At 37.9% G+C, this 19,561-nt stretch overlaps 3 protein-coding genes across 3 annotated transcripts; 1 reads left to right on the top strand and 2 right to left on the bottom strand.

Annotated features, from left to right (window-relative positions):
* Positions 1–1,079: 1,079 nt before the first annotated feature.
* On the bottom strand, positions 1,080–2,981 carry LOC113346516 (protein trichome birefringence-like 43). The gene is made up of 5 exons (XM_026590064.1): positions 2,698–2,981; positions 2,435–2,609; positions 2,168–2,343; positions 1,919–2,077; positions 1,080–1,819 (listed from the first exon to the last, which is right to left on the bottom strand). The coding sequence occupies exons 1-5, from the start codon at positions 2,943–2,945 to the stop codon at positions 1,507–1,509; spliced, it is 1,071 nt and encodes a 356-aa protein (XP_026445849.1). The 5' UTR covers positions 2,946–2,981; the 3' UTR covers positions 1,080–1,506.
* A 1,449-nt stretch (positions 2,982–4,430) lies between these two features.
* LOC113346459 (probable leucine-rich repeat receptor-like serine/threonine-protein kinase At3g14840) lies at positions 4,431–14,643 on the bottom strand. Its single transcript, XM_026590004.1, has 24 exons — positions 14,285–14,643; positions 14,061–14,199; positions 11,433–11,504; positions 11,278–11,346; positions 11,099–11,170; positions 10,933–11,004; positions 10,762–10,833; positions 10,613–10,684; positions 10,428–10,499; positions 10,113–10,184; positions 9,955–10,026; positions 9,493–9,564; positions 9,330–9,395; positions 8,754–8,813; positions 8,603–8,638; positions 8,397–8,461; positions 7,654–8,042; positions 7,378–7,576; positions 7,154–7,291; positions 6,146–6,264; positions 5,823–6,033; positions 5,497–5,734; positions 5,173–5,323; positions 4,431–5,056 (listed from the first exon to the last, which is right to left on the bottom strand). The coding sequence occupies exons 1-24, from the start codon at positions 14,409–14,411 to the stop codon at positions 4,661–4,663; spliced, it is 3,051 nt and encodes a 1,016-aa protein (XP_026445789.1). The 5' UTR covers positions 14,412–14,643; the 3' UTR covers positions 4,431–4,660.
* A 3,631-nt stretch (positions 14,644–18,274) lies between these two features.
* On the top strand, positions 18,275–18,913 carry LOC113346208. The gene has a single exon (XM_026589778.1). It carries the CDS (start codon positions 18,275–18,277, stop codon positions 18,911–18,913), a length of 639 nt encoding a protein of 212 aa, XP_026445563.1.
* The last annotated feature ends 648 nt before the right edge of the window (positions 18,914–19,561 follow it).

Genomic DNA, 19,561 nt, shown 5'->3' with positions numbered 1-19,561 from the left:
ATAAAAATGATTCATTTCAGAAAATTAAGGTAGTTTGTATCAATTCGTGTGAAAGTGATGAGTTCTGATAATAAAATCACGAAAAAGAATTAGGATCGAGAAACTCACCAGTGAAATTGATGGAAGAGAAAACCCTAAGTTTGAATGAATTTGAGAACTCTCCATTTAATTAGGGTTGCCGGTGTTTTGTGGTGGTGGTGATATCAATGTTGACGATGATGTTGATGTTTGCGGTGGTGGAGGAAGGTGGTGGTGTTGGTTGTAGTTGTTGTAGATGCTGATGGTGGTGGTTGTAGTATTGTCGATGTTTGCGGTGGTGGAGGAAGGTGGTGGTGTTGGTTGTAGTTGTTGATGGTGGTGGTTGTAGTTATTGTCGATGGTGGTGCTGATAGATCTGCTTATAGTTGATGATGGTGGTGGTTGAGAAAGAGAAGATCGAGAGCAGAAGAAGAAAGTAATGGAAACAGTGGAGAATTGAGAGATGGAGATCGATATTATCTAGTGAGGAAGAAGAAAGGTAAGGGTAATTGGGTCAGTTTCAATTAAAAAGTTTCACTGTCCATTTGACCCAAACGAAATCTCCACCCGTCCATTTGGCCCAGGAAACACACCTTTTTGGCTATATAGCCCATTTTCTGTTTTTTTCCTTATGGCATGACAATTTTTTGCTCTCGTTCGGAATTACATCCGCGGTATGCCAAGAATCATTGTTATATATAAAGTTTCTTTCAGAAAAAAAGTAGTCAGAAAGCAACAAACTCTCGTAAAAGTCTTTCACTGACAAGATTTTGGTTTGACACTTCTAATTTACTGCTTCCTAACAAATTAACAGAGCCAGGTGAGTGCGAGAATTTTCTAACAAACTGTTAGAGATATTGCTTTGTGTTTTCCTTTGGTTAATCCAATCTAAAGTAAATGGATGCAATGAATGTTTTTACTATGTTATTAAAAATACTTTAATAGAGAGATTGATGAATACATTGTTGAATGCTGTAAGAGCGTTTGGGCGTGAGACATTTCATATATGTTGAAAATTTTGTTCAGCAATTATGATGTGATTCACAACGGGAAGAATATTAAAATAATGGAATCCCATGAAAATGTAGACCGACCATTTCAAATGTCACAAAGGAAAGATCCAGAGTGGGGTGTCATGATAGGCATGCACATTCGTTGGCCTGCTTAGGGCAACCTTTAATGTATTACACAAAGCTGACAAGACGTACGCATGCATATGCATACCCAAAAAAACTATGGGAGGCTGGATCTGAGGAAAGTTGGTTGCATGTGAGGATCTTATTATGACCCAGGCGCCCTACCTCGATCTCATTAGGCGTTTATAATGATCCAACCTTTAATGTTCATGAGAGTTGGGTTTTAGAGATTTTTCAGTCTGAAAAAAACAATGAAGAAAGTTCAATTTTCATTGACAATCACATGAATAACCAACAGATACTAATAACCAACAGTAGAAGATAGATTATCTTCATGGCCACTGTTTTATCTTTAGCAGTGCTTTGGAAGAGCAGTTGATGCATAAAGAAGATGATTCCAAGTATCAGGAACACCAGCATTACACCAATGGCTACAATCCAACCCTTTATGCTCTTTGTTGGTATGCTTTGAAGGATGACCGTCTTTTCTCAATTGCGATAACAGTGTCACGTCTAACAAATAGACCGGCGAAGTCATTTTACTTAAAACTCTTTGAACTGCTGGTTGTCCAGAAACTTGACCTCCAGGATAAACTGATCCAGCAATTGGTTCTGTTTGGCCTGCACAAGTCGTCCTCCTCCCTGGAGCACCCCATTCCGTGCCACTGCAAAAACGCGCAGTCAGAATCCACAAACAACTAACCATATTTGGTTTATGTAAAATCCTAATTTACATGCGTAATATATATTGGAAACAAACTTACTTGTAATGAACTGGAGAAATTCCTAAATAATAGACTTGAGTAGTTTGGTGGTTAATATTTTGGTCAACCCACTTTGACCAAGTAGTCAATCCTTTTTCAAAAGCAACCACCCGATCCAAATCCTTATACGTCATGTTTCCTTCCTGAATTTTGTCCCACCTGAAATTACAACACAAAAATATTTCCCAAATTTTGCTAACACGCATTACCACTTCTTTGTTGTACAATACTCAAAATTCTCGATCTTACATTTGTAATCTTCCGGTGTGTAACCACCAATGCCAAGTGTTAAAGATGGCAACATCCGCATTCTTCCACGCATCGCCGCTGCTTATGGTATCAATCTTGAGAATTCGTTCCGAGTTTTCAACAACTAAATCGACGAGGTATACGTTACGAATAAAAACTAGAGAAACCTTGTAATCCTGCAAATCCAATCAGAAATGGCTTAATATCAATTTCAAGCTAGAAACAGTGACAAACGTCATATTACATGTGGATTCAAATTTTTCTGACCGTAAAATTGAGGTAGAAAATTCCTCCTCTTTTGGCCGATTCAGTGTAGTTCATATTGGGCCCAGCAGCATGAAGCATACAAGAGAATGACCTCCATTGATTATGGCTCAGTGAATCCCCCACGAACATGATCGTTTTCCCCTCGTATCTTTTTAAGAAATCTTGCCCATCAAACCTGCATTAATGATAACGATATCAAATAGCAATTAAGGTTGAAAGAGTACCTGGGTATTTCGCATGCATGTAACGTGGAAATGAAGTACCTGGGTATTTCGCATCCACTGGGGCTCCATCTGTACTTGAGATAAGAATTATCAGGTCGGCCATTACCTTGACAATCGAAACCTCCACCAACGAACGGACATTTTGAAGAATCATAAATAGGATATGATTCATCATAAACCCAACTTCCTTGAGATATATCACAAGTGTTCAACAACGAGCTACATACCTCACTAAGAAAACAGGAAGAAACTGTAATGACTAACAGAATTAGATTAAGAAAACGCATCTTCGAGTTAGTGAGAACAGAAGAAGAAGAAGAAACAAGCAATTGCAGTAACAATGTTTATATAGGTATTAAGGAGCATTAATTTAGTATTAAGTTTGTGTAATCAATTATGAAACCGAAATGGTAGAGATTTTATTCGGTTTTTAATGTACTTTTTGGAGAAATTGTGTCAGGTATATTTTTTTAGGTAAACGAAGGTGTGTCAGATACTCAGACAATTTATGATCTCAGTTGGATCATACAATTAATTCAGTAAGGATGTCGTTTTGGAATAAAGTAAGGAATAAGTGATTCATGCCCTCATGGTAATGTTACCCGAAAAGAAAAGGAATTTATAAACATTTCAAAAGTGGCCATCAAGAATCAGAAATGGCAGTCACCGAGTGAGATGCCAATCTGTACTACATTTACGTACGATTTTTTTTATTTATCTGGCTACAAAGGAGCGCAATTAACCAAAATCATTTGTCTCCCCAAAGTCATCGCAAGTTGCCGGTGGGTCTGTGTCAGCCACAATGCCTCTTATCTAACTGGAATTAGTCCGGTTGGCGAGGAACCTGACTGTCATCTTGAGGTCAAGCCTACACTTTCGAATTTGGAGATCTCATTGGAATCCTGAATTAAATTGAATGCCACGGACCAGTGAGATTATGTGCACCTAAAAGGAAAACTTAAATTTTAAAGGTATTCAATTAGGAAATGCTTGTCCGTGAATCACTTTTGTTAAAAAGTTGCCACATTAGAAGATCTCATACTACAGGTACATCACAGATTTAAACTTCCGAGTTTCCCCATGAGAATACAACCACTATTCGGCAAACTCTTGCGTGCAATGTATTTATAGACTGTTCATAATTGAAGGAGGTTCACGAGTGCGACATTAGCCAAACCTAGGAAATGCTTTACACTGTATATTCCTTTAGTGTTTCTTTTTTGGTAAAATTGCAATTTGTTGGGATTGTGTTAGCAAGAATGTCCATTGCTCTATTATTCTAATATTCCATCAGTGTCATCTCCTTTTTTAGAATCCGAACAACATTATCCACAAACTTATGAGCACGACTCCTATAATTGAGATACTGTGTTGAACATATATCAGTTACTGTTGCTTGCCATCTGAGCTGTGTACCTACTAGGTTCTCCAGTCCAACCAACCATTGCCTAAATGTTGATGAGTTAATCGTACACGTCAATCTATTATTATGCGAATCATTAATACACATACAATCAGAAAATCATTCACAAAAAGATTAAAAAATAAAATAAAAAAATCGTCTCTAATTTAATCTTCATTTGGGTTCTATGCATGAATCTGCAAAATCCATATTGCCCAATTATAGAGCTAGTTCACGAGTTATTACTTCTCAACTTTTCTATACAAAATTATCACTCATTAATTTTAACAAAGAACTAGTTGCTCAAAAGATGCAAACCATCAGGAAAAATGTTGGCAGCTATTACCAGAACTTAGGAAGAAATTACAAGTACTTGAATTCAAAATGACTTAGATTTGAATGTTATTTGGATCAATGTGCAAATTGGAATCTAATATTGGTACATCAGCAGACTTTTGATATTCAATTAAGTAAACGAATCTTGTCACAATTGTTCATACACGGTTAAATGAGCCTAAAAACATACGTTTATTTCCTTATATTGCGTCTATTTAGTCTAAAATCATCCAATTCGTAGTTACCAGATAGGTTCGGACTTCTCTACTCTCTGTTATTCCAGTACTCTGAATCCTTAATGAGTGGATATAGGTCAACAGCAGATGTTGATGATTCTGACCAGGTGCCCAACGAGATACTCTGTGATTGGCTATGATCTATCATGCTTTGGTCATGGCTCTGTTCATGATAGTCTTTAATAGCTCTGAATTTTAAGTCATCGGCAGGTTTACTTACTGGATTCGAAACAAATTTTCGGAAAGGAGTTCGACCTTCAAGCATGCTGACTACCAAAGACATTTTGGGTCTAAGTGTTGGAGATGCGTTAGTACAGGCAAGAGCAATATTAATCATCCGCATAACCTCTTCCTCCTTGAATTTGAATTCCAACTTTGGATCAACCAACTCCATCAACTTTCCCGTCTCTTGTAGAACTAGAGCCTGAGTGGAAGATGCAATAAGAATGTTGTGATATTAAGGCTTAATCATACATGACAATAATACATGGAGAAACTATATCGTGCAACTAACATGAAACTATAGGAAACTTTTATTACCCAATCAAGAAGATAAACACACTCTTCTTTTGGCCTGTAATTTGTATTGCTCGTCCCACTAACAATTTCCAATGCAACAACTCCAAAACTGTAGACATCTGCTTTGTCTGTCAGATAACCTCTCATTGCATACTCTGGTGCCATATAGCCACTGTAAAACGAGATTTTACACCAATTATGCTAAGTAGAAATTCATAAAGAGATGAATGAGCTATATACTAGGAACAAATAAATCAAGATAAGGTAATTATTACTATATGTTCGAATGCAGTGGAAGAAAGTATAAACTACATAAACAAATATAACAAAATCTGCAGAACTTACTAAGTACCAGCAATCCGAGTGCTGATATGGGTGTCATCTTCCTCGTCAAGCTTTGCCAAACCAAAATCAGAAATCTTTGGGTTGAGATCCTTATCCAGAAGCACATTGGTACCCTTAATGTCCCTGTGAACAATCTTCAGTCTTGACTCTTCATGCAAATAAGCTAGGCCTCTGGCTATACCAACACAAATCTTGTGCCTTGTAGGCCAATCAAGCTTCAGCTGAACCTCTTCTCGACCTATAAATATGCAAACAACTTTTATCACGTGTCTTTAATATTAACCCAAACCTAGCAGATATTATCACGCAAAAGATGGCTTACTTACCAAACAAAGCACGGGAAAGGCTATTATTTTCCATGTATTCATATACGAGAAGTAACTGATTTCCTTCGATACAACATCCATAAAGCCTTACAAGATTAGGGTGTTGTAGGGCAGAAATCATTCCGATCTCGTTCACGAATTCACGATTTCCTTGCTTAGATTTGGAAGATAGTTGTTTGACAGCAATTATTGTACCATCTAAAAGATGGCCCTGCATTTGTACAACACAGTAAGATTTTGGTTATATCATCCTTTTCAACCCATATAAACACACACAATTACCAAGGTGATCGATTACTACCAATGATTTTTGGTGCACATACCTTATAAACAGGTCCAAAACCACCTTCACCAATCTTGTTTTCAGCAGCAAAGTTGTTCGTGGCAGCTTTTATTTGCCTCAATGTGAAGGAAGTAGTGTTTAGGTCCACACCTCTCAGCTCTATTACATATAAATTACAGGAAAGAACTTTCATTATTTTTCTCCAAATAAGAAGTTTAAACCGTCAATGACAATGCCGAAGTGTATATGGAATCACAAATAACATAAATCCAAATGTATTTCATGGATTTCGCAAAAAACAGATGAAAGACAAAATGTTGTAAACAGCATGTGTTGAAAGCTATTGGAGCATGACTTTGTTAAGTTGCTTAGTCGTTGAGGAAAATTTACCAGAAAGAAAAAAAGAAATCAGAAATGTGCTTAGAAGACATTCAATTCAATACTATACCATGGATAAATTTGTTCTTCAACCTTGTTTTCCTTTGATTTTTTTAGTTTTTTTCTTTTGCCGATTCAGCCACACTTGACGAAAAAAAACAGTAGCAGACAAACAGGTATCTGACTCGATCCAAGTTTAACCTAATGAATATTTCAGGTTAGGTCGATTATTAAAAAATGCCACCACAAAGTCCGAGGTGTATCCCAGAAACTTCATGCCTTGGATTTCTCAAACCGTCTTTCTTTCTAAAAGCATAACAACAAGTTCTGGAATTTCGGTAGGATCCTAACCATGCACCACTTAGAATTTATATAATATTAAAATCTCAATCAACCAATGATTCAAGTTAACATTAATATTTCCCAGTACTGTTCATATTACAGTTGGATGATAAACATGATGAAGAATTCATTCTCATTTTGAACTAGCCTGTGATAATCTGAAAATTCACATTTTTTACTGTAACGTCAATTTAAACTATCAACTTCCCACCTAAAGTCGGAAGTTATACAGCTTCAAGACCATCAGGGTATTCACTAATGTGGCACTCACTTGATAAAGCATGGTCCTGCTGTTTGCATAAACTTAAGCATATGGGCATAGACGTACCTTCATCGATCTCAATTTTTCTCCAAAAACAACCCTTCCACCAGAGAGCAGCCAGAATCAAGAAGAGAAGAAACAATATAGAAGCGACAATTCCCACCACAACACCAACAGATATTTTCTTTTCACGAGGTACAGCGTCTAAACAAGATACATCATTAAGTGTAATGCAAATTATCTGGCTTTTACTGTCAGATGTAAAGATAAAAAGCAAAGTAAGTTTATACCTGGATTTAGTGCAGAAATTGCTGAAATAAGAGGACCGTAGATTCCATTTTCAGGGGTTCTTTGTGTGCCTTTCCCAGCCCAGTAAAACCGAATTTCCATGGTATTACTAGTCACAGACACGTTAAAAGTTTTAACGACTGCCTTACCAGCCCCACCAGCTGCTTCTACAATATCGAAATCAGGCAACTCTAGCTTCCCCTGCAATGACTATAAAGTTCAATAGAAAATTCCATGTGATCCAACGAAAATGCCTTCCCAACATAACTGAGTTATACCTGAATGTAAACATTGAATACACGCTTCCCAAGACTGTTATATGATTCATCATTTGAGAATATTATCTCAGCGAAATGGAGTTTCACGGTATAGTTCCCATTAATCAAACAAAACCCGTAATATGTTAGAGAGAGGGGAGAAATGCGTGCTGTCATGTATAACTCTGAATCAGTGGTTGAGAGTGACGAATTTGCACTTGAAATTGTATAACTGTCACCATCACCGTTGTCCATGAAATCGCCAGTGCTACTAAATGCCCAATTACTACTGCTTTGGTAAAACTTTGAAGCGCCAGCTGGATCCTGATCGTCCTCGTATTTCATGTTACCATTTCTATTTTTAGATATAACTTCTCTTCCACCACAATTTATATTGAATGAATAACGATCTGGAAATGTGTAAGGTCAAGGTTAATAGTACTCCAGATATACCCCACTGCAACAAATGTAGCAATAATACTATATGGAGACCAACATTTGTATATATGAATGTAAAATTTGATGTAATCAATCCCTTTATTTCTTTCTATTTCTTACTTGGGATGTTTTCTCTGACCTAAAGTCTGTTCTAAAATGGGTAAAAGACTTTAGTTAAATTCAACAGGAGAAGAAACAACATCTTTTGTTCTTATTGTTTATATATACTACCTCCGTTTCATAAAGATAGGCTTGTTTCATGTGTACTTTGTACATGAAACCAGCTTATCTTTTTGAGACGGAGGGAGTATATTATATAGACTTACCCGGTTGACAGCGGAGAGAGCTCCTCAAGCATGAAGGCACACCAGTACTGAAGAGCGTGTCAGGACTGTGAAATCAAATATTTGAAACCATGTAATGACCATTGACCAGAGGAAGAAACTGAAGTAGACTCTATGAAACTTAACAAGCATCATCTATCGAACTGATATTGCATATTTTCAGACAAAAATTATGATCGAAAACTTACGAGTTATTCCTCATCGAAGAGCTTTCGAACAAATTTCTGTTGAAGAGAAGTAAAACGAAAATAAAATGAATCCTATTCATCTCAGGGTATTCAATTAATAAAACAAACACAGTCAGGAAAGTATAAGTTAGATTCCAAGAGCTTTTCTTACATAGTGTTTTTTTGACAACTCCATGAGCTCTCCAACGTAAATTTGTTGTATGAAAGATCACTATATGTCAACAGAGCATTTGTCAGTCAACTGTTTGAGCTAGTTTTTTCATGCTCTAAGATAAAGCTTTTGTATGTAAATGGGAGCATGACCACAAATAGAACTTTGAAACAACAATACCCAATAGAATTAAAACTCATCATTTCTTGTTCATCATTAGCTGTTTACAGATTACACTATCTCACAGCTTATAGTCATACATATGATCAGGATCACGTTTTCGTATTTTATAACCCTCGAAGAGCAATGAAATGTACCCTGGTTGTAGAATGAGTAACGAATCTTCAAGAAAACCAAGATATCAAGGAAAAGCATTAAAGGGTTTACGTGAAAAATAAAGAAACAATTTAGTGGCATACTTGCAATCACCGCTCAAAAGATGAAATCAGCATGCAAGTGGAAAGTAAATTTACTTGGGTCATATAAAATAACCTATACACCACATGTCCGCAAGGACCACAATACAATGTGAAGAAAAATTTACTCTCGATTAAGCACTAAGGATGTGAAACTTACATGTTGTTTACTTTTCCAAGCATCCAACTCGGCAAAGGCCCAGTCAGCAAGTTGCCAGTCAAGTACCTAAGGAAAAGTCAGCCTATCAATTGCTCTAGCCTCCAGAGATACATTTCAAATCCCGAAATGGTATGTGAGAAAAATTATAGATGAAATCTCTTACATGAATATCACGTTGGTAAGGCCAGAGAAGGTGTTTGGGATTTCTCCGGAAAGTTTGTTGAAGCTGAGATCTCTGCAGAAAAATGGAGCAATACAACCATAAACAGAGTTATTCAAAATGACAATCTTCTTCTAACAGTGCTACTTCATAACTGCCTGCAGAATATGTCGATCATAAACTCTGTTTTCAGATTCATGTTTTTAATGCTGCTTGCGCTTACTACCAGAAAGGTGTTTTCTGAGTAGGCTACAATGGTTCAAGTACCACGTTCACTAAAATGTTCAATTTGGTTAAACAAAATTGGTATATTTTGTCTGAAACTATGTTTAGCTTTGAATATTGTATAACATGTGAAAACTGAAATGGTAATGCAAAATATAGAATGCGGTATCCTAATGATAGCATATTATCCTTCCATTAGTATTGGAAGCGCAAAGCAAACATAGTTAAGTTTGTACTTACAAGCTTTTAAGGGTTGTCATACTGCCAAGATAATCAGGTATTGTCCCGTTGATATTGCAACTCCTCAGAATACTAAACACGAAAGTTCAGATTATAAGTCTAAGAGATAACAGACTCAAATTGTTCAAATCAAATATATACACAGATGTTTGACTCACAGGTATAACAGACTTTTCAGGTTATTAAGTGGTGGAAATGAACCTTCTGTACCCTTTAAGTCACTTATTTTCCTGCATAATGTGTTCCGTTAGACATGTGAAACAACCCGGAGGTAATGGAGCCAAGTTTGTCTAGAAAGCTTTGAAAATTTACAAATATTTTACAACACACATAAATTTGGTTGAAAGAAAAAACTGGACTTGTAAAATTAACCATCAAAACAAAGCAGCCTTCGATGCATGAGTTACTTTGTATTAAGAAAAAATAAACAGGATGGCATATTGAAACAATAAGAATTTGACTAGACAACTAACAGTGTAGATAGTTTTTCCAAGACAGAAATGCCTGATGGAATTGGGCCTTCAAAACCGCTTGCCTGCAGTTCTCTGCAGATATCAACCAAATTAGATATAAGGAGAGAGAGTAACGAATTCTAACTTGCATAAATATAGCAGAAAAGGAACCCAAAAAGTTAAAAAATTATCTAAAAGAAACTCACAATTTGGTAAGGTTTGTCCAATTCTTTATAAAGCTGGGTATCTTTCCACTAAATTGATTATCACTTATCCGTCTGTGTAACAATTATAAATACATTTGAATTCAGATGTTGTTGAATCAATCAAACTTGGAAATCCTTATAAATCTTACACGTCCGTCAAGTTGGTTAGCTTAGAAAATGTCTGTGGCAATTCCCCCGTAAAATTGTTCGACGTTAACCATCTACAATCACATATACCAATTAAAATCCTCTTTAAGTTACACAAATTCAACCATTACCAATAAACGAGTAAGAAAACAGTCAGCAACGAAATACATTACATTCGATTTATGCCTACGATATTTCCAAGTGTTTGAGGAAGAGGCCCAGAGAAGTGATTGTAGTCCAACCAACTGAAAATAAACCTCAGTTTCAATTAGATACAAGATCCCTGAATGACAATGTATACTGAATTGACAAGAGAAGAAATGAACAAGGAACACATACAAATCTTTTAGGGTAGTGATATTTCCTATCTCGTCCGGGACTGAACCAGATAATCGATTCCCAATGAGACATCTGCATTGATTTGTTTCAGTAAGATCTAATTATAATGGTAGTATTTGACTAACAAATGCAACTACAAATTATCAAACGGGAGAATGAAATGTAGAGATTATGCTTACATTTTTATCAATTTCATTGAACCCCATGATTTAGGGATTGTACCGCTGAGATAGTTAAGAGTAAGGTCACTGGTGGAGTAACAAAATTAATAAGTTAGGACGTGCTTAATATAAGGATTAGACAGCAGAGAGAAGAATAGAGTAATGAGTCTTACAGTACTTCGAGGTAGGGAAGCTTGACAAGCTCTGGAGGTAAAACGCCTGGCAAACTCTGTTTCTGAAGCTCTCTGCACAACCAAGCCCCCAAGAATAAAGCATTTTCAAATCGGGTGGTCAAAGTCGTTTCAAAGCTTATTAATCGAATGGACAACTATACCCTTTTTACGACTCACTAGGGAATGCCATATTTATGCAATAAAAAAGGAAAGGATATACATGTCACGACAGCGCAAAGCACTATGGCGTAAAAAAATCCTCGACAATCTAGCCAAATGGAGAAAAAAATAACTATTGTTCTTGACTATATTTAGACAGGAACTTAGTTTCCGCCTTTGGGCGGAACAGGTTATCGCCAAGCTGAATTGTATGGTTGGATTTGATTTGATTGAAAACGTGTGGTTTAAAATGAAAATGGAAAAAGAAACTTAAATAGTATTAGGCGACAACTTGATTACCGCACACAGCGGATACTTGGTTTCCTCAAACTAAGTCATGGCTTATCAGCACTACAGATCTAGAAGAATTTTCTTAGCTCAAATTTAGCAAATTTCGCTATAATCTAGTGAAATACCGAACCATATTGCTTGCTTTACGCAATTTTTGAAGACCAGGTTTGGATACGGTCACTAGCATTACTCGTAACTTTTTTTCATAGTTTTATCGGTTCGGATGGAAAACGACAACTATCCAATTATATCTTTTTTCTTCGGAATAAACATACAACAACCGTTATTGTCTGCAAATTCTGACATGACCACATCCCACTTACTTCATACAAGAAACACTCATTACAGATTTTTCTTAGTTCAAATTTAGCAAATTTCGTTATAATCTAGTGAAATACCGAACCATAGTGCTTGCTTTAAGCAATTCTTTAAGACCAGGTTTGGATATGGGTCGCTGGCTTTACTCGTAACTTTTTTCCATTGTTTAATCGGTTCGGATGGAAAACGACAACAATTCAAGTATATCTTTTTCTTCGGAATAAACATACAATAACCGTTATTGTCTGCAAATTCTGACATGACCATATCCCACTTACTTCATACAAGAAATACTCATTACATGGTCATAAAAATGTCTTTTTATGGTAGTTCAAACCTTGTTGTTCCACCATTACACTTGCGCTTCCCTCCACGGTTCCAAATGCTGATGTGGCGTGGAAGATGGAAGATGGATGGATTCCACCATAAGACTTGCTCTTTGAGAAAGTCTTCTGGTTTGGAGGAATTATATTCAAAATTGATGTCACAAAAGATTTCTAAGTGTAATATGAAAGAATGGTTTTTATAATAAATTCCACAAAAAAGATTTTAAAACTGGAAAATCTCTGATGGCACATAGCGAAAAAGTCAACATCCATTCTTATCAGATGGAGTTCTAAAGCAGGGTAGTGATTAATCGCTATAATATTGTCTTACCCAACGAGAAGTCATTACCCGTTTTCTCTTAGATTTTTCAGTTCTCTAAAACATGTTTTGGATATGATTAGTTGGAGCCACAAAACTTATTTCCTCAAAAAAAAAAAAGGTTTTCTTCGGATTGCTAGCTGTCAGTGAAGTTTACATTTGAGATATGACATTCTAGATGAACTTTGGAGCACTGGATATTTTGATATTCTTGCAAAAATTATTCTCGGAAAGGTTTGCAAGATCTCATTTTATTTTTATTTTTTATTCAAAAAGGTTCGTAAGATCTCCAATCTTTATTTTATTTTTTGATCCGGTAATGTCTCATGGGCGATAAGAGATATTTCAAAAACATGCAAGTATATCTGTAGCTTATGTTTTTTATGTTGGTTTTTTGGTATTTTTGTTAGGGTGGATATTGTTTCCTCCTTATCTGTAATTTATAATTATTATTGGAGTTAATATAATTTTTTATTTTTATTTAAAAAAAAAAAGACACTGTATTTTTGTTAGGGTGGATATTTTTTCCTCCTTAGTCGGAAATCTGTAACTTATACTTATCGAAGTTAATAGGATCTTTTATTTTTATCTAAAAGGAAAAAAATAAAGACACTGTAATAATTTTTTATCTCTTTATCTTTTTCTTCCGAAATTTAAAGATTCATGTACCCACTGACTAGAACTTCAGATTTATCATGCAAGTCGCTTGGAGTAAATATCCAAACAGGAATAAATCATATGGGAGATGGTCATTTGAACTCTAATGAGGGCGCAGAATCCGTAAATTTTACCATATTCCCGAATACAGACATATTAGTCATTATACTTCCCGTGAAGCCTCGCGATGACAGAATCAAAAATAAATCATCGCAAAAAAAATAAAAAAATCTGGTTTATACTTTATACGCATGCATGTCATGTGTTTTTGAACTTTGTAGGCACTTTATGCCAGTACCCGATAGAGAATTGGGATCACGAGACCACACAATATTAATGTGACAATAGACAGAATACCTAGTGGGAAATCTTTTTGATTTACTGGGGACATTAAAATGGTGGACACTGGACAGTAGTGGAGGCAATAATAAATCGCCCCTTAATTCCAAAAGAAAAATAAAAACAAAAAAAGATGAAAAAGAAAATGAAAATGAAAATGAATTTTCCAGCCGAATCGGAAAAGCAAGAACTGAAGATGCAGAGTGATTACAGACTTACATTTTGACAACGTGGCAAACAGTGTTGCCGGAGAAAGTGCAGGTACAGTTAACGCCGACGGCGGTACATGGATCGGAAGTAGCTGCAAAGTTCCAGTCTTTCTTTCCTAGCGTCTTTGCTATTTCTTTCAGAGCCTCCACTGTAATTGATAAATGAATGATAGGATTACCGACAGTATTAGTAAAGTGCGGATTTTGAGATTTAAGAATTTATGTGATGCCTACCTTCAGCATTTGGTAATCTCTGAGAGACAGCAAAATCAAAGAAACCGAATTCAACCATTAACAGCAATACCAAAACGGAGAGATTGAGTCGGTGACGAAATGGTAGTAATCCTCTGTTAACTTCCATTGTGATAGAATATATGATCCAATCATTCCACGACACTACTGTAATAGATTGCAGGCGATGAGATAATTGACGAGCTTTAGGAGTTTCGACAGATCAAAGGAGAAAGAAATTCGAATAATAGATAGCTAGCTCAAGTGAAGCGCAGCCCTCGGGAAGAAAGGTATATTGATCTTTCAGCGGGGAGATGGTGTGATAATGTTAATTTACAACTGACTTATTTATAACTGCCAACCTTTTCTAGATTATATTGTAAAGTCTAGCTTCGGTCTTTAACTTTTTACTCTTTAAAAGCAAAAAGGAAATGGTGTGGTGTCGATTCAAAGTAGGATGGCTATAGAGCGGTATTAAATAGTAGAGAGATGTGACGGGTCACCAAATTGTTGCCAGTTAAGAAACTTCTTTGATCCAGTGAAAAGTCCCAAGTAAAGAAATGTTTTGAGCGATACACTGCATTATGACAAATTGATTCACCTCTTCCTTAAGACCAAGTTTCTCTATCGTTTGAAACAGAATAAATGTAAACAAATTGATTATTTTATGTTGGGCGCTGTATACACATGATTCTATCTTCCGCAACGTGTTGAAGGAAATATATTTGGAAGACATGTAGCAGTAGGTCATTAAGATACGATGCCACGTCCCAACACCCAGGAAACTTCTATCGCCTATATATGTTCATCTTCACGATGATCCAATGGCTCAGGATCAGGGAGCACTGAAGGAACAAGCCACCGCGAAGTACTGAAGAGCACCCAAAGATTTGCTTTATCTCATCTCAAGGCAGACCCAACACCAACGGTGGAGATTAACTCCACTGACGAAGATGTGACAGGGGCATCAGACATCTGTCTGACACGTGCGGACCATCCCAACCACCAGCATTAAATACCATAGGCATAGGGTACGTGTCAATCGATCTGTGGATGAGAAAGAAGTGACCCATCGTCATCTGGCATAGACGTTGGGGCATCAGTTCAGAACGAGGATAACAGCGGCATCGATACAAAGAACGAGAAGATAAGGTTGCAACTATCTCTGACAGTGGGTCCCATGTATCAACCCTATAAATACCCCTCTCCACTAAGAGAGAGGGGTCAAGGAATTCTTAGTAAACGTAGGAGAGAGAAATAGGAAGAGTAAGTATGAGCTCCATTTTCCCTTTTAGCTTCGTATTTTAGACAGAGTCATTCGACTATCTTTGTAACTCCCAAATACATAGTGAAACACCAACTCTCGTGGACGTCAGCCTTAGTGCTGAACCACGTAAATCGTTGTCTCGTTTATATTTCAACACTTTACTCATTTTACTGCTTTTATTATTATACTCAGTGATATATGCTTCGTAGATATGGAATGGCACGGAATCACACTCTATGGACTAGACAATGATGAGTCCGAAGACTCTGAGTCGATGAGTCATCGTATTTGCATCATTTCATATCTGATTTATTCACCTTAACGTTTTTATCCACAAATGCGATATTGTTTGTGTACTCGTGGACCTCATCGTGATTTATGTATTTTCACAATCTGCGCTAGAAACAGGGACTACGTCCCGGTAAAAGATTTATCTATTTCTTTGAAAATAACAGCGCCTGAAACAGCTTCAGCAAGCATCTATTTCTTTCAACAATCAGATCTATGGGTAGATCCACTTTCATCTTTATGGGATCTACACTTTCAAAATATTTTCAAGTGTTTATCTTTGAAAATCAAATTCATGCGTAGATCTACCTTCATTTTCATGGGATCTACGTTTTCAAAATACTTTCAAGTTTTTATCCTTGAAAATCAAATCTACGGGTAAATCCTCTTTCATTTTTATGGGATCTACGCTTTCAAAATATTTTCAAGTTTTTATCGTTGAAAGTCAAATTCGTGCATAGATCTACCTTCATTCTTGTAGGATCTTCGTTTTCAAACTGTTATCTTTGTTATGGGATTTTTCTCACTTCCTGTAAATGCTCGGCTTAGACTAACTCTAACCCAACCCACGCGGATGTCGTTTCTTTGATGGTGATTTATTTGTGCAGAAAAAAGAAGAAGAGGGAATCGAAGATGGAAAAAAAACGAAGGATATAGGAAAATCCAAAGCATAGTCAAAAGAAACACCAAGAACGACACCAGTTATGACACGTAGTAAACAAAAAGGTGAAAAGACGAAGGCTCCAAAACAGAAGCCAGATACAGCGGAAATCACCTCACCAATAGACACCAATGCAATAGCAGCGGCAGCGATCAAAGCTCTGGCGACCAAAGCCGATGCGACAAAGAAAGCAGCAACATCTCGTGCCCACGAACGCCATGAATGATTTGCGGACTCAACAATGCAACAACCAGCCTTCGGAATTCCACCAACAAATGAGTTGAACCAAACTCTACCAGTTATCCAGCCCTTGCTGACAGAAAACCAACCAGTGTTCCCCCGTGTCGAACTCCCTGTAACAACCACTGATCCGCCTAATCCTTTGATCCAAACGTTTGATGAAGATCATACTGTGGCCATTAGAGGACAAAGGAAGGTCGGAACTCCTAACCAAGGATCGAATCATTCCCCCCAACTGATGGCGGGGCTTGAGGAATTAAAGAAAAACCAAAAGGTGTACGCGGATGCCGTAGCATTGCTAGATCGAGAAAATCAAGAACTCAAAGACAAGATTTCCCAGAGCTTAGAAGCGTCCCCCCAGCATGACGAAGCCAATTCTAAAGCTCCTGAGCCTAATCACGATCGACAAATCATCTTGACGAACGCTAATAATCCTGAACCATTGAACCGAAAAGCGTCCAGAGGAAACGGATCATCCGACCCAGATTACGATCCCAATGATTCAGACTACTTCGACAGTGAGAACGAAGAACGGGATGATACAGGATCCAATAAGATCATCAGCGGGCAATGGAAGATCTTCGTGCGGAGATGATGGATGAAATAAAACAGTTGAAAGCTAGACAAGGGGGAGGAAGGCTAGAAGAGGTGATGAGAGAAGCTAGCACCACACCTCTGACCCACCACCTGGCCAAAGCGCTCATCCCTCAAAAGCGTCCCGTCCCAGCATTCGAATGTTACGACGGATCTAACGACCCTGCAACTCATCTTCGGTATTATAATCGCGTCTTAGCCCGATGGGAGCAAAACGATGCAGTCCTTTGCATATACTTTCCTTCAAGTATAAAGGGATCGACACTATCTTGGTTTGACAACTTACCGCCCAATTTCATCGATTCTTACAGCCAGCTCACTGAGAGATTTTTAAGAACGTACATGTACAACAAGGCTGTCAACGCCGGGATGGACAAGCTCTTTTCGCTGGAAATAACTTACAAGGAGACGATCAGGGAATATACCGACAGGTGGCAAAATATTTGTCAAGCTATAGGGAACGTAGATCCAGTGGTTAGCATCAATTGTTACAAGTGGGGTTTGGATAGAATGATCCCTCTATTCGTTGAGATCCATGGAAGTGCGCCAAAAACGAAGGAGATCTTCGAATCATCATCGAGAAGCATGCCCGTTTGGAAGAAATTCAGCGAGAAAATCCAAGGGCTCAAACGCAGAGATCGCATCGGACCAACTCAGCCGAACAAGTCAGCGGATCCAAAAGGGGTAAGCAGAACGTCTACCCGAAGATAGCAGAGGACGAAGAGATGATCGTCGGCGTGACGATAGGAAATTCGAAGACCAAGTCTTCACAAAGTTGAATACCAACTACACTCGCGTCCTACGAGAAATCAAAGATCGAGAAGGTTTGGAATGGCCTTGGTCCAAAGGGAAGCATCCCCCTAGTACCGATAAATCAAGAGATTACTGCGAATATCACTGTTTCAACGGCCACCAGACCGAGAAATGCAAGAATCTCAAAATAATGATCCAAAAGTTGATTGACGCAGGCGACCTCAGGCAGTACATACAGAAGGAAGATAACGAAGATAGGACCAAACGAAGCAAGCAAGTTCAACTGTCAGAGGGAAACCGAACACTCAACACCATCTCATGTTCTGAAGCTACAGGACCCTCGCTAACAGCACAGATAGGGAAAAGTTTAAGGAAACAATTCGAAGACTACTGTGAATTATACAAGATCGATGGGGTGGAAGTGGACGAACACGAGCAATGGATGAACGCGCCTATGGCCTTCGATGCAGAAGACATCGAGGAGGATATGGAAGATCACAACGACCCCTTGGTCCTCACCTTACCAGTGGCAGGATGCAACATCAAGAAGATCCTCATTGATGGAGGGAGTTTAGTTAACGTTCTATTCTACGACACATTCAAGCGAATGGAGCTTAACGATGAACAACTGATGTCTTCGTATTATACCATCTACGGATTCAATGGGGCACCTACCAAGCCGTTAGGAGACATTATTTTGCAAGTAGACGCAGGACCAATGAAAGTTGATACTCGATTCAGTGTAGTGGATGCTCCTTCCCCCTATAACGCTATCATTGGCCGAAGATGGGTGCGCAAGCTCAAAGGAGTGGCAGCGACCTATGACTAGTACTTTAGATTTCCGACACCCGAAGTTGTAATGGAAATAAATGGAGATCAGGTCACCGCTCGGGAATGCCAGGCTCTACAAAATCAACTCAATAATGAACAATATGAGCAGCGGAAATCCCGAAGAGCCCGAAACAAAGAGGCTGCGAAGGAGAAGGAAATTGATCTTTATCTCGAAGAAATTTATGGAAGGAGTCTGACAAAGGAGAGCATCGTTCTAAACGCTGAGGCAAGTACTTCGACAACAAAGGAGGCTGGAGAGCCTACCAAATAGTAATTAAAGAATGTCCCTCTCCTAGGGAACCAAAGCCTACGTTCACACCCGTAGAACCCGTGAAGGAGATCAATATAGGGACCGAAGAAAATCCGAAGATGGTCAAGATAGGGACCTTAATGGACAAAGAAAGAGAGATATCCCTGATCAAGTTGCTCAAGGAATACGTAGATATCTTTGCGTGGAAATTAGGATACATGCCAGGGATTGATCCGAGGATAATTCGGCACGAGCTTCGTATAAATCCTGGCACCACGCCCTTTAGGCAGAAGGTACGAAAATTAGCACCAGAGTATCACAAAGATATTGACAAGGAAATCCGCAAGCTGTTAGAAGCAGGATTCATCAAGGAAGTCAAATATCCAACGTGGATCT

The sequence above is a fragment of the Papaver somniferum genome, unplaced genomic scaffold, assembly GCF_003573695.1.
Source record: "Papaver somniferum cultivar HN1 unplaced genomic scaffold, ASM357369v1 unplaced-scaffold_99, whole genome shotgun sequence".
Taxonomy (NCBI): domain Eukaryota; kingdom Viridiplantae; phylum Streptophyta; class Magnoliopsida; order Ranunculales; family Papaveraceae; genus Papaver; species Papaver somniferum.
The sequence above is the reverse complement of the archived record's forward strand: the minus strand, read 5'-3'. Positions and strand labels throughout refer to the sequence as shown.

Bases quoted from the DNA above. Each gene is read 5' to 3' on its own strand.
- LOC113346516 (XM_026590064.1), bottom strand. From the start codon at position 2,945: ATGCGTTTTCTTAATCTAATTCTGTTAGTCATTACAGTTTCTTCCTGT. The intron at 2,344-2,434 runs GTCAGAAAAATT...TTGGATTTGCAG, and splicing joins TTTTCTACCTCAATTTTACG to GATTACAAGGTTTCTCTAGT. The intron at 1,820-1,918 runs GTAAGTTTGTTT...GCGTTTTTGCAG, and splicing joins ATTTCTCCAGTTCATTACAA to TGGCACGGAATGGGGTGCTC.
- LOC113346459 (XM_026590004.1), bottom strand. From the start codon at position 14,411: ATGGAAGTTAACAGAGGATTACTACCATTTCGTCACCGACTCAATCTC. The intron at 10,500-10,612 runs GTGAGTTTCTTT...TGATATCTGCAG, and splicing joins TGGACAAACCTTACCAAATT to AGAACTGCAGGCAAGCGGTT. The intron at 5,324-5,496 runs GTAAGTTCTGCA...CTCGTTTTACAG, and splicing joins ACTCGGATTGCTGGTACTTA to TGGCTATATGGCACCAGAGT.
- LOC113346208 (XM_026589778.1), top strand. From the start codon at position 18,275: ATGATCCAAAAGTTGATTGACGCAGGCGACCTCAGGCAGTACATACAG.